The sequence below is a fragment of the Echeneis naucrates genome, chromosome 5, assembly GCF_900963305.1.
Source record: "Echeneis naucrates chromosome 5, fEcheNa1.1, whole genome shotgun sequence".
NCBI lineage: Eukaryota > Metazoa > Chordata > Actinopteri > Carangiformes > Echeneidae > Echeneis > Echeneis naucrates.
The window spans coordinates 12,180,676-12,195,216 of NC_042515.1; the positions used below are offsets into that span (position 1 = coordinate 12,180,676).

The 14,541-nt window shown below is 40.2% G+C and overlaps 1 protein-coding gene across 1 annotated transcript in view; it reads left to right on the forward strand.

Moving 5' to 3' along the window:
• Positions 1-14,541, forward strand: part of bsnb (bassoon (presynaptic cytomatrix protein) b) — a 54,124-nt gene that overhangs the window by 6,374 nt on the left and 33,209 nt on the right. The window contains exons 2-3 of the mRNA XM_029502548.1: positions 1,005-1,395; positions 12,948-13,718. Coding sequence (XP_029358408.1) covers positions 1,005-1,395; positions 12,948-13,718 — 1,162 coding nt within the window. The remainder of the gene's footprint in view (positions 1-1,004; positions 1,396-12,947; positions 13,719-14,541) is intronic.

Sequence of the window (14,541 nt, forward strand, 5' to 3'; positions counted from 1 at the left end):
TTTGTCAGATACACAAGAAAGATGTACAGTGAAATGCTGAGAGGCATTTTGTGGAAAAATAAGTAGTCAAAGGATTCTAACTTAAGAAATCGTGAATATGTGAAATATAACAACAATTGAAATTACAGCTAGTGGCACAGCATTAGCGTGTTGGTGGGATTGTAATCACTGATCTTTGGATCAGAGAGTTGGATCATAAGGAGATCTGACAGTGAATCAGAAAATTGGTGAAGGGTGGCCTGGCCAAACATACAAGTGTACTTTTGTGTTTGTGTGCATCAGTGTGTTTGTGTATTTCATCCACACATGCAAACTCATCTACAGAGAGAGACCCAAAGCCCACAGTGGCTTGAACCCAGAACCTTGTAGGTGTAAAGGGACAGTGAACCACTCTAACCACTTGTCCACTGTGCCATCTGGTGTATATCCTCAAAGTATGCCCCGACTGGTGGAGAATACAGAGAAAATTTCCCTTTTCATGCCTAACTTCATTAATGCATTTCTTTATTAGCAACAGGGATTCTACAGTCAAAACAAAAGACCCAACACGACCAATGAATCTTTAATGGCATCAATGTAGGCTGAATAAACGTTAGATCGGAGAAAACTGTAAACCGGAACCAAAGTGCGAAAATAATGATTAACGTCGGCATGTTAATTGAAGCGGAGCAGTAAACAAACTTTCATACAGAGGGGAAGTAGCGGGAGATACAAAGTTACAAAGGTGACTGGTTTGTGATACGGACCACAAACATTTTGTGATGGATAGAAAATCATGTTACTTGATGTCACTTTATCAAATGTGTAAATTTTAAGCTCGGTGTGTTTTATTAGCATTAGCATTAGCATTAGCATTCTGTTGGGGCGATGGGGGCAGGCGGGGGTTGAAAATTGCCCCTTGGCCAAAGAAGGGAATGAATCCCTGCTCATTACTAAACACATTTTGTTACGGGTCCCGGGTCTAATGTCCGCTTTCCCCGTGTTCTTTTTGTCATCCGTAGTAGACCACCGCCGACAGACCCAGGAGCTAAAGCAGGAGTCCAGAGTAGTCATGGGACAGGGGACAGGTTGGCCTCCCATGATACCCCTCAGCACGCCACAACTCCGGGAGAGCAGGGCCAGGGCCATGTGGCCAGGAAGAGTCTGCAGGTGGATGTGGGTAGCAGCAGGACTGGGAGATCTCCCTCTGTGTCCCCAGACCGAGGCAGCGTGCCCACCTCCCCATACTCTGTGCCTCAGATTGCACCCATGCCCAGCAGCAAACTGTGCCCCGTCTGCAAAAACACTGATCTGATGGGCACTGGGGATGACAGGCCAAACTTCAACACCTGCACACAGTGCCGTTCCATGGTGTGCAACCAGTGTGGCTTCAACCCTAACCCTCACCTCACAGAGGTAAGCTGATCTTCTCAACAAACATTCACAAGGATGGAACCAATGCACGTTTTTCATTAGTAGAGTCTTTTTCATCTGTATATTATATTTAGGTTTTCAGCTTTAACAAACCAACCAGCTACATGAAACCCTGTAAATATTGCCATGGAAGTGAAGTCACCATTGTTACTCCTTATACACAGTCAACATCTGCTGAGGATGCATGCAAAATGTAAAACATAAACAACTAAAACATCACTCAATAAAAAAGGCCTTTGTTCAATTGACTGCACCACAAACAGTTTGAGAATGAACTCAGGCATATGTTTTCACGTATTGCTTAAAGGCTAAAGGGAATAAAAGCAATGGGTTGTCATGATCAAGCATATTGTTTTCTGAATGAAATTTCAGATAACTTACTCACCTGTATGCAGACAGCCACGATATTCATAGTCAGCAGTGCTGGGAGTTGAGTGGTTGGTGCCACATGCTACGTTATCGCAGCCTTTCAGGTGTGATTTTAACCTGGGACCTTTGTTGGAGGTCATTGCCCTTGCTCTCTCCCTGTTTCCCATTGGCCTCTCTGCCACTTGCTAACTGCAATAAAGACCAAAATAATAATATATCCTTCAAAGTCCTCATGATTTTGATCAGGCTGCCAAATTATGCTCAGGACCAGAGACCTTCTATGTCATGTTTCCCCTATGCTGAGCTATTTGCTTAAACACACGAGTCTTACATGAATATCAAATGTCTGGTACATCATACAGATTGCTGTAGATTCTAACAGCCTGTCATATTCCAGACATCCTTTTGCTTTTTCTCCGGTGTTTGACAGCTCTGCCTATTCATAGGATCCATAGCAGGTGTTGGTGAGAGAAATGGCATTGTGAAAAAGTGAAGTCAGGGTCTGCAGTGTCTTTATAAACTATACTAACAGCAATACAGAGACTTTTGTAGTGAGTGTACATATTACATCGTGATGAAAGTTCAGGTGCTACGTTATGGTCTAATTTGTCCTTTGGTAATTATTTTTTCATTGACATTTGTGAGTAATGTAGGTGATGACTAGGTTGGATGAAGCTGACTCATAGGCTGGACTACAGCAACTGAATGGGAGACAGGATGATGTGGATTAGTTGCACAAGAGTGTTGAACTTCTAGTTCTAGCCATTGTTCACAATGATGGATGAAGTGTTAAATGATCTGGTGGACTCATGAGTGTTCATCCCAAGATACTCGGTTATCACTCAGTCCTTTGCCAAAATGCCCAGTAATATATTGGTGACCTCCTATTAGCTGTTATGAATCATAGGCTCTTGAGCAAATACGACACTTTTTTCCAGCTCATGTTGCACCATTAATGTACATAGCACTTGAACAAAGTTCTATCCATCCGTCCTGACAGCCCCAGGGTGAAAAGGATCAAAAATCATACCCAGAGCCTCTTCCAACACAGCTGAATGCGGCACAACACATTTTCCTTCCTTATTCATAATATTTCATTTCCATATAAAAGATCATCACTGCTAACAGGTAGCTGAGAAAGCCTATTGCCTTCTTCCTAAAATAAATCACTTGCCTAATTTGAATTAAGCTATGCTTCACTGTTATTGTGAGTCAAGTGTGGCTGTGTCATCTGTCACAAAGTTTCCCATCAACTCTTGTGAGTCATGTTGTAAATTGTAGCCAGGGTACAATGTCAGTTAAGATGGCCTAGGGGCTATTCAAGTAACTGCAGGCCTAATAAATGCAAGGATATACAGAGTAAATGCTCAGTTTTGTAGCCACTGATGCATGCATACAAATGTATGGACTGATGGGTGTGGGTATGCTTGAGTGCATGCATGCATAAATGCATAGCTGTGTGTTCAAGACGGGAGTCTATGGGAAAGACAAAACTGTGGGAGATGGCGGGACTAGAAAGAAATGCGTGGACCAAAGTGGAGATAGACAGTAAAGAATAGATAATGGCAGGGAATGACAGGGAGCATAGCAGTAAAGAGAATAGCAGAGGTGGATGCTATGGGTATTTTTCAGTTTAGCCTTGGTGAGCTTGTCAGATGCTGACAGGGAGAGAGACAACGAGAGGAAAACGCTCAGCCTCTGGAGACCTGAAGATTCACCCCCCTAACCTACTTAGCATGGATTGAGCCTCTGCCTCACTGCAGCATATCTAACTCAACCTTATCACTCAACGCTGAAATTGATGGTGGTCACATTGTTGCTGATCAAGGTGATAATGTTGAAGACAACTGAAGCTATGAGTGATGATGACTAGAATTATGATTACAGTGATGGCAAGGGCAGACAGGAGAATAAGGAAGTGAAAAGATCCCCCTAAGATGAAACAGGAAGTATTATTCTCATGAATAAACGATTGAAAAAATCTTAGAGATATTTTGACCTTTTAAAGATAGGCTTCATGGATTTTGCAGGATTAAAAAAAGTTGCTTTCATTTATACATCTAGTGTTTTGACAGAAAAATAACTTGTGGAATTTACTCAGAAAAACAGTGTCTCATTTATCCCAGCCCTCGGATTAGTCTCTTGATGACAATACAAGCCAGACTAGTGCTCTGTTTTGTAAGAGATGTGTCTCTCTTTAAAAACTGTTTACAGACACTGATTGATCTGCCTCAGATTACAGGGATGATGTAAGCAAAATCTGTTATTTAAAAGGATTTCCTCTCAAATTACAGCTATATGGCAGTGATGATTAAAGAGTTGATATCTGGCGGTGATTCCATATGGGTTTTTTTAAATTATGCTTATTCACCACAAGTCCCAAATTATATCTCCAGCCAGGAATTGGAAGTATAAATCAGATCAGAACTGTGTTAAACAACTTGGTGACGTTAATGAAATTTCTACAGATGTAAATAGTGAACAACCAATGGGTGCTGCATGGTAGACTCTGCTACAGAGCTGTCAGTCAGGCTGACAGGATGAGACTTATTTAAAGATGTAGGCTGAGAATTGAGCGATACCAGCAATCACTCGTGTATTATCACACGTGTATATGATAATATGTTATGATGTAGGTAACGCAAAGATAAAAAAAAAAAAAAAGAAATAAAAAAGTTTGGAAAAATATTGAAGAGATGATTCAATTAAAAACATTGTGATGAAAGAAGGGAGGAGAAAGCCTGACAGAATCAGGGAAACGAGACAGTCCAAAACAGAGACAGAGACTAAAACAACAAAGAACAAGGGCTCAGCGAGATAGTGAAAATACCACAGAGACTCCCCCTTTGAATGTGTTCTCCCACCATCATACAGGGGAACATCTGCTTTATAATTGGTTCATTTTCTATTTATAGATCCTACCCTCCTTCTGTCTGCAGCAATGGCCTGGTCTTGGAAAGCCAAAGCTGAGAGAAAGAGGGAGGGAGAGCAGGGTGTGAGAGAGTTACATGGTCTGAGGTGGAGACAGAACAGGAGAGAGCAGCATCAATAAATAAACCATGACAGTCAGTGTTCATGCTAAAACTATGCAACATTGGATTGATTCAGTGCCACAAAACATGAACTCTAAAGCCTAGAAATAAAAAAAGTAAATAAAATAAGCATAATTTTTGGCAACTTTGGAAAACAAAACATTTTTTGTTTACAGTTTGGCATGCTTCTCTGTCATGAAGGCATCAACATTGCTAAAATTCTCCTTCTTTGAGGAAATCATGTAATGATGATGAAATGACTTTTTAATTCCTTTGTATGAAGAGTTCTTTAGGTCCTTTAAACTACTTCTTTTCGCTTTCAACCAACAGTCCCACAGGCTGAGGAACTGTTTGAGCAAATGCTCCCACACAAGAGACTCTGAAAGAGCACTCTATATATCTCCTCCCCCTCGTCCAAAATACATCAAGTAGGTGGCAACAACTGACACTTGCACAAGACAGATTTAGTAACTCGACCAAAAATTGTGATAACTATTTTACCAAGCAATATTTCACTATATTTCTAACAATGTTTAGACAAATTAATATTCCGTTGATATGGGCTATTTCATCTTCAAAACTTGTTAATATGGTATTAATGAAAACTGCAATAAAACATTTATATTTGAAGTGTATCACATTACTACATGTAAGCCAAAAGTTAAAGCAGCTATTCCTCCACTCCTTTCCAAACATATATCCCTCTTAGCTTTACACAAGATTTCAGCACTTTTCGTATAATTGTTTCGATTTTATAGCCGGAGAAGCTAAATAGGCTACAAGGAAAATATTGGGCTAAAGGTTGTCAGGTTTCCAGCAACATGATTCTAAATTTGTATTTATTTGTTCCATAGAGGCTGGATTTGCTAATAGGCAACAGTTTGCCCAAATATTCACCAAAATAAGTTTATGAGGTGATAATGTGTTAATGTTGTGTTGGCAGCCACTGCCCCCAAGTGTTCAGAAAAAATGTTTTTGCTGTTTTCAGGTTGTGCTTTGTGGGTAAATTTAGAACCTCAAGAGTAGTCCAGAAATAGCCTCCCCACTGACATTTTTTTTTTTCATATGAGGGTTTTCAGCTATGACTCGTAGCTGGTATGAGTCACAATGTTGGCCAATCAGTCGAACAATGTTTCCGCTCACTCCTCCTAGAAAAAGTGCACATGCACAGCTGTGTTACTTCACAGAGTATAGTGAGATACCTCCATGTTTTTCAGGTAGATTATCACATTAATCTTACCAGTATTCCAACCCCAGGGCCCAAAATTGATTTTCTGAAGATGCTATGATGCGACAGTTGGGCAGAGCAAGTTTTCCCTCGTGTCATAAATAGTCTTTGGGGTTACTTTTTGTACTTGAGGCCAACTCTACTCAGCTAAAGCATTGATCTTAGTTTGAACTTTAACTTGTGATCACACAGCTTTACTACTTACCTCAAACTGAGAGCTCTCGACCTCTGTGAGTCCAAAATTCTGCCAAGGACAAATGATAACTCAGTAAATAAATAAAACTCAAACTAAAATGATGCTTTCATATTAGTGAGGGATAAGTCCATTATACCTCAAGGGAGCCCTAGCCTACTCACTAATCCTCTCATATTAATTCAAATATTTAGCATCACACATCTATAATCCCCACTAACTTTGCATTATGTGGTATACAAGGTTCAATGGCATTCAGATCTGGCAGAGTGCAAGACAATGAGATTATTTTGTCGTCAGTGCTGGCTGATTCACATTACTATGTGTTGATGTTGTAAAAGACGGCATGTGCCCATCTGACATGTGACCTGTGTACACTTTAAATTAAAGCATCCGGTTTCTGGTTCATATATGGGAATACTGTTCTAGTTCACGCTCTGAACTAGAACTACATGTCTGAATTGCTTTCATTTCTTCGCTGGAATATTCTGAAGAAAATGAATACGTAAAAAAAATATATTAAGTACAGAAATGTCTTAATTTGGTATAGAACTGTGGTATCATTTGGTATAATTTGTCATCAAAGGTTTTGATTCTATGGACAAAGTGAATCATAGTTTAAATCTGCTTTGAGGGACATGTGGGAGTCTGTCCCATTTTGAACAGAAAAGCTTGTGCTTGTATTATCTATTAACATTTAAATTAGAAGATTGACCACCCAAACTGAAAAGGATTCACATAAATTTTGTCAATATTTATAAAGCGTGGCTTCTTAGTTGACCCCCAACAGATTGGAAAGGAAATGTCTCTTCATATACATAGAAAAGACTAGTGTTTGGCTGACAGTGTTTTAGACAGCGTATTATTCATAAAGTGGGACTTTGTGGACAACAGTATGAACTGGGTCAGGAATCCAGCTGAGACTCTATATGCTGAATTTTGCATATATAAAAATATTTTGCAATGAGAACTGCCAGCAACTAAATCTGGGACACCAGTTTAATTATGACTCCATCATTCATTGCATTTAAAGTCCCATCTCACTATAACGATTCTGGATTGAATTGCCAGGAAGGAATACTTGGACTCATCCCAGTATTGTCTGTGCCAAAATGCAGACACATCACATGAGCATTCTCAGTCAGCTGCTGTAATACAGTAAGAGATATGACTGTGGCTTTTAATGCAACACGTAAGTTAAGCACATTTTATATGGCACAAATTATTTATGTATCAGTGTTATGCTCTAAATCCCTGTTAGATTCTGAAGTGATGTTTGTCTTTTTCCTGCCAGTGCTTCAAGTATAGAATGATCTATTGCAAATTTCACAGTCTATAGCTTCCTTTGATTTTCAAACCAAATGCATTGTGCTTATTACTTCACCCCACCTTTTCTTTTTAGGCTCTGTGTTATTCTGCCAACAATCAGGGACATGTTTTCTTGAGTTTTAGGATTTTTTGTTAAGTCATTGTATATTGTCAGTGTGGCTGATTACAGCACAAACACACTTCTTTGGCTGCAGATCTTCTGGCTAGGACTAAAATGGATGGACAGAAAAAGCTGTACAACGTCAATGAACTAAAAAACAGATAAACTACATTCATCTGAAAGATTACTTTTACTGGATTTTTCTCAATGTGGCATAGAGAAATATTTAGCAATTTTGTAATCTGCGGTGGCAGTTGTAGTAGTGGTATCATTCTCTTGTCCAGTACATTATAATGCAGTGAAAGTCGGCTTTACGTTAATACAAACTATGACAACAACACTGTAAAATGCTACCCTAGATATTACAGCTGAGTAAAGTTGTACAGTCCCACAAAAAAATTAATCCTCAAAGTTTCACAAAGGTTGTAATAACATTTGCAGGGATATAGGATATAGAATTGCAGTGCATGATACTGTTCCCTATATCAAGATTTAATCATGTGCACTACACCCTGCCCTCCGTATGCGGAGCATATTAGCTCCATAGCTCCTTACTGTGCCTGACAATGCTCAACACACTTTGTGATAGACATTAATAGCCAGCATGAATCAGAACTTACCAGTGATTTTCCCCAAAGTAATTCCTACTAGTTTCTATTAGTTGCTGAATGTCATTCTCCGCAGTCACTTAAGAGTAAAACAGTGCGTATTATATATATATATATATATATATATATATATATATATATAGGAAGCTTGTACTTGTATAGTTGTATGTAGAGCTGTGTATGGGCTGAGCAGAGGGAGTGAGAGCTCAATTGACAGAGGGAGAAAGAGAGTGGTATTCGTAGAAATTTCTGTTTTTTGGCCCAGTTTGGAGGAAACTGATAAACCGTTCCAAGCATCCTGATCCCCAAACTGCAGTGCTCAGCTGCTGTGCGCACTGCATGGTGATACCGCATTGTGATCTCTGAGGCAGAGCTTCTTTCTTGTCTGCATCCTCGTTCAGCTGAAGTTTGGTGCTCTCTCGGAGTGCCTTACTTTCTCAGATGTCCTGGGAAAAGATGGACAATATGATGTTGCACACCTGTCAACAAAAAGCAAACTGGAGATGAAAAAACTGGGGCACTGCGCACCTGTGTGATGCATGCAGTGTTACATCATCAAATTTATGTGTGTGTGTGTGTTTCTTTCTACCTCCTTTAACAAGGATGTTGTTCAGGGCAGTTCTGCGACATAACTTTGAATTAAAGACATGATTTCATCTATTAGATCCTCTCAGTTTAATGTATTCTCTGGTCTTCTCAGCGGTTGTACAAATGCTTTACATTTTGAGGCCTGTAGGATTGCTCCTAACTTGAACAATTTTATTTTACTGTTCCATTATTATTATTATTATTATTATTATTATTATTATTATTATTATTATTATTATACTGGCTAAATAAAATTTCCATTACATGTGCAGTATTCATTAACTGCACCTCATTTTATCTACTCTGTAAAATTATCATGATGGGTCATTTAAGTGGTAATCTTATTCATCTTCACATTGTTTTTTTCTTTGGTTTTGAAAGTAACTCCGTAATATAATTATTAATTTATATTCAATAAATTGCTTAGTTTTCGAGTGGAAATCTCACCACAAGCTCCCCTCATAGCTGTTTTGAAGGTTTCAACCATATGGAATGATCTTCATTGGTAGATGGAATTTGCCCAGTTGTCAGCCAGTTGTAAACATTTGTCTTTTCATTTTTTGTCTACCCCCTTAGCTTTAGCTTTCAAGTCAACATGGGCAAGAAATAATCATATTTAGTTCTTATCCAAATCAGCATAGATTCATCATATAAATATGTGTGAGTGCTGTTGAAGATGCTTTGCTCTCATTATTTGATCCATAATCAAGTCTCTGTGGGTCCTTGCTTTTAAAAGGTTCTGGCACTGAGTCTTTCCTCATGAATCCTCAGTGCTTGAGCATCTTGCTGGCAAACACTGAGCTCTTGCAGAACTGTGGGATCCAGGCCCAGCTCATGACCTTTGATGTGTATCATTACTATTATACTCATACACCCACCCGCACACAAACGCAAGCATGTGCATGCACATACCCAAACACATACACACAAAAGCTGTAATTACATTCATGTATGAAGGAAGGTTGGGAAGAGAGCCATCAAAAAAATGTATAGATGCGATGGCGATTCAGATGGAGGGACAGAAATAGAGGGAGTGATTGTATGTGAAAGATGCCGATAAGAAGGAGAAATAAAGACGAGGAAAGGAGCAGAAGGAGATAGAGAGCTGCAACTGAGATCTGATAGAGAAGGAGCGCATGAGACAGTGAGTGTGCAGTGCATTTGTTTTTTTACTGATACAGATCAGATTTCATAAAGATCCACATGATTGCCTCATAACAAGGGGGGATGCTGAGAGGAATGAGATGGAGAGATAAGGCGGAGGCAAGCAGAGAGAATGAAATTGATAAATAGCTGCTTGCCCTCCTTGTAGCTGCTTTCTTTGTTTTATTTTTCACAAAGGGTTTAATATGGCTATCAGTAATTTTGAAAGAAAAAAAATCAGACAGTAACAATGATACCAAAGAATTCCCGAAATCTCTTATTGGATGGAGTCCCATATAGGATGGTGTGGTGTTAAGTCAATATTGGCGTATTTCATTATCCTCCATTTCTCTCACTGTCCCCACAGTTCACCTCTTCTTCCAGATTCTTAGTTTACCAAAATTGACAGTGAAAACGATGAACCTATCACTCCTTATACTGAAGACTGACAGGGGACCAGGCACTGGGTTTAGATGTTGCTGACATAACTTACACTGTTTTTCAACAACTTTATTGAAATACTGGCTTAGAGATACACTTTAAGGCAGGAGGAATTGTTTCCAAAAATGTAAAACAATCAAACAGTGAAATAAAACAACAGAGATTGCTCTGAGTGCAAAAAAGGAAATTATATAGCAACATTATATCCGTTCAACAATGGATTACCGCAGGAGCTGAAACACCTCCAGCTTTCACACTTCTGACTACTAATCAGTGGTGCTGGGTGTGTTCAGCTATGCTTGTAACCAGAATGGGATTTTAAGTCACTCTTTAATGACTTGCTATCCAGCAACAAAATGCAGGACGTAAACTTGCTCGAGCAGAGGAAGTCTCCAATCCACGTCTCCCTGATCATTTGAAGCAGGCATCATTGAGAACAACAAGAGATGTAATACTGCTGGAGGAAGGACGGACTCTGAGGTCTACAGCCAGGTCACTGCTACTTTGACAACACCTGTGTGGCCTGATAAATGCTTTGCTGTAAGGCCACACCGCAAGCATGCCAGGGTATACTGAACATATTAAATAGATTTCTATATAACATCACAGGCCAGCAAAATGGGCTTGGTCCAAGGCTTCTGAATCACTGTCCATATATCAGGTTTCCAGGGCAGTTTAAATGGTGGATCATTATTAATAATTAATGTAGTGCAACAAAATGACTATAGTTCCATTGTTAAGCTAAAGCAAAATGAGATGTTAACAGCAAGCATTTCTTGTTTAACTAAAAGTCGCAGCCTGGCAGTGGGTATTTTGCAACACATTAAATATTTGGCCCAGTGACTCATAAAACTAAAGCTAAGCTGTGAGTGGACATCCTGATAACGATAACACATAGAACAATACTCTGGGCAGTCAATGACATTACACCATTAAAGTGCAAGTGCACAGTTCATACCATTGGCATCACATCTACTTGAGGCAGTCATTTTTAGAAGACCCTTAACTGTTCACAGACATTACTATTCCAGCAAGATTCATCATCAATAGTGTATGACACAGCAGAACACAGTTATTGTAAACATTTAATTACAGTAATATTGTGTTGGCTGATGTTGAGATAGAGTTTGTACTGAATTGTACTTTATCTGCATTATTGTATGTGCGTGTCTCGTTTGTGTGTCGGACCTTATGTGTAAATCACCTTCCCACGACCAAACACCTTCCTGATTTCCTGAGTCAGAAGTGAAATGCATTTCTTCTCCTTGCTTTGTTGGCTTTCAGAGTGTGAAAACCCTTTTTTAGGAATCCACCTTTAGAGGCTGAAAGAAAATTTTGAAAGAGCTGGAAGCCGGCCCCTTCCAACTCACTCTTTGTACCCAAGACCTCCAACCCAGCCACAATCTCACACAACCTTTCTCCAACTCTGATGGTATTTATAATGCATTGAGGCATTATGTAATGACAACAAGTCCAAGGCAGCCACAATAGAGTGGCAGCTGTCAAAGCACCAGGATGCCAATTACCACATATGGCAATGTGCCATCACTAGGGCCTCTTTCTGACTTTCACCTTCTTATGCGCCTATATGGCTCAGAAAATGAACAAGAAAGAAGACGAGAGAAAGACATAAAGGAAAAGACAACAGCAGGAGAAACGAGAGCAATGGTGGGAGGATTTTAATGAGGACGTGTAATGAGAACGTGTTATGAGAGGGAAAGCAAAAAGGGAAGAGACACAAAAGATGTGTGGAAAGATTAGAAAACCACGGGCTGACATGTTTTATTGAAGAGTTCACCCCATCTGTCACATTTATTTTGTACACAGTTATTTGTGGGTGAATGATGTTGTAAATGTAATGTTGTATGAAAATGCTCATGCAGAGGCTCGGGGACTGTTAAATCCTTCCTCAATTAGATATTTTACATCATTCACAATTATTCTTTCATTCAGTTATTTTCCAAACCACATTTTTCTTTTTCAGATCTGGCTGGAGGCTATCCCAGCATGTACTAGAGGAGGGAAAGGGAACAGAGCCAGTCTGTCACACAAAAAGACCAACACACTTATTGTCACATTAACATCCATGGACAATTAAGAGTTTTTAGCTCATCTTACTTGAATCTCTTTGATCACTGGAAAGAAAGTGGTACATTCAACAGAAACCCAGTTTACACTGAAGCCAAAATATTTGTTGTACATTATTTTTGCTAAATTATTCGAGTCTTTTTCCTAATCATTCACAGTTGAGCAATTCCCCATTTAAGTGCTTTTATTTTAATGTGCTTTGCTGCTGAGGACTGATACAACTCTCTTATCTCCAATGTAAATATGAAGCTACCATCAACAGTCTGATTTGGAAGGGAATAGTTTGCATATATTGGAAAAACCTAATCTGTTAACATAGTGAACTTCTCAGAGCATGCATTCTCTAATTTTTGATTAGAATGAATGGTAAAGATTTGATAGTGTAACATGGTAATTTTTTCAATGATTTTCACAGGTACAAGAGTGGCTATGTCTGAACTGTCAGATGCAGAGGGCATTGGGTATGGACATGACCACGCCGCGCTCCAAGAGTCAGCAGCAAATACATTCACCTTCGAATGCAGCCAAACCAGAACTCAAACCTGATGTTTCCAGTCAGCCTGCACCTCAGACACAGCCCCCAGCACAGGCTCATCCAGCGCCTGGCCCTGCTAAACAGACTGGTCCAGCTGGCCCAGGTCAGCAACAAGCTAAGCTTCCTCCAGGGGCAGTCCCACTCCCTGGCATAGCCAAGGCCCCATCCCAGCCTGATCTATCCCGTAGCTCTCCCGCCCACCAACCCCAGCATCCCCGCCAGGACCAGACTCGCAGTGCGGGGAGCTCCCCTTCACGACAGCCCCCGCCTCCAGAGCAAACATTCGGGAAGTTGTTTGGCTTTGGTGCTTCTCTCCTCAACCAAGCCAGCACTCTCATATCTGAGACCACTCAACCCCAACAACAGCCCCCAAAAGCAACCCCAAAACCAGGAGGGCCTCCTGGGGCTGGACCAGGTGCAGGTAAACCCTCAGGACCTCAGCCTGTACAACAAGGGCCTCGAGCCCCTGCTCAGCAACAGCAACAGCCCACTCTCCCAGAGTCCTCTAAGCCCAAAGCTTGTTGTCCTCTCTGTAAGACAAACCTCAACATAGGCAACACAGAAGAGCAGCCCAACTACAATACCTGCACACAGTGCAACTCCAAAGTGTGCAACATGTGTGGATTCAATCCCACTCCACACCTTGTCGAGGTAAGACTTGCTCGATCTGCCTGACTTTCAGTTGCATATTTCAAAGTGTCATCAGGGGAAGCCGAGCATGGATTTGTGAAATGAAATGATTTATTGATGCGTTTCTGCGTAATATGCTGTGTCACTGTGTAGTTTATTGGGTTTTGCAATCATCCATTTTGGCTGTTGAGTCTTGACATGAATAGGTGCATTTTTCAGAGAATTCCTGTGTGTATGAATTATGTATTTGGCTTTAGGTACTAGTGACAATTGTCTCTGTTTGCATTTTCACTGAGCTTCTTCCTGATCTTTTCATTGTCTCGCTGTGCTGGCTATATAGTCTCTCAAATACTTTTTAACACAGATGGATAAACACATTTTTATCAAAATTCGTAATGTGAAGAACTGCTCAAAAAACATTCACAAGATCGCTTGGCAGCAGGTTTCTGTATGCAGCTTGTACACACACAGCTTTATGTAAAGCCAGTGAGCTTCATGTCTTTCCTCCTGCCTTTCTCTCTGTGTGTTTCTCAGTCAGAGGCAGCTCTGTTCAGCTCTGTCAGGGCCTTTCATGTAGTTAGCAAAGTGAAGTCTGAGCTGTGACTCACCTCATCAGTGTGCACTCTACCCGGAAGCTGCACAGAAATATATGACCAATCTACAGGAAATGGAGCCTGATCAAGTTTAATTTAATGGATAATTTTTGTATTGATTAGTCACGTCCAGGGGTCAGCTGAGAGCATATCCCTGCCTTGTCCTCTGACATTGTGAGTATCCACTAAGAAAAGTGACTTGCAGTGTCTTCCAGAGCCAGGCAATAACTGAGTTTAATTATGCAAATCAA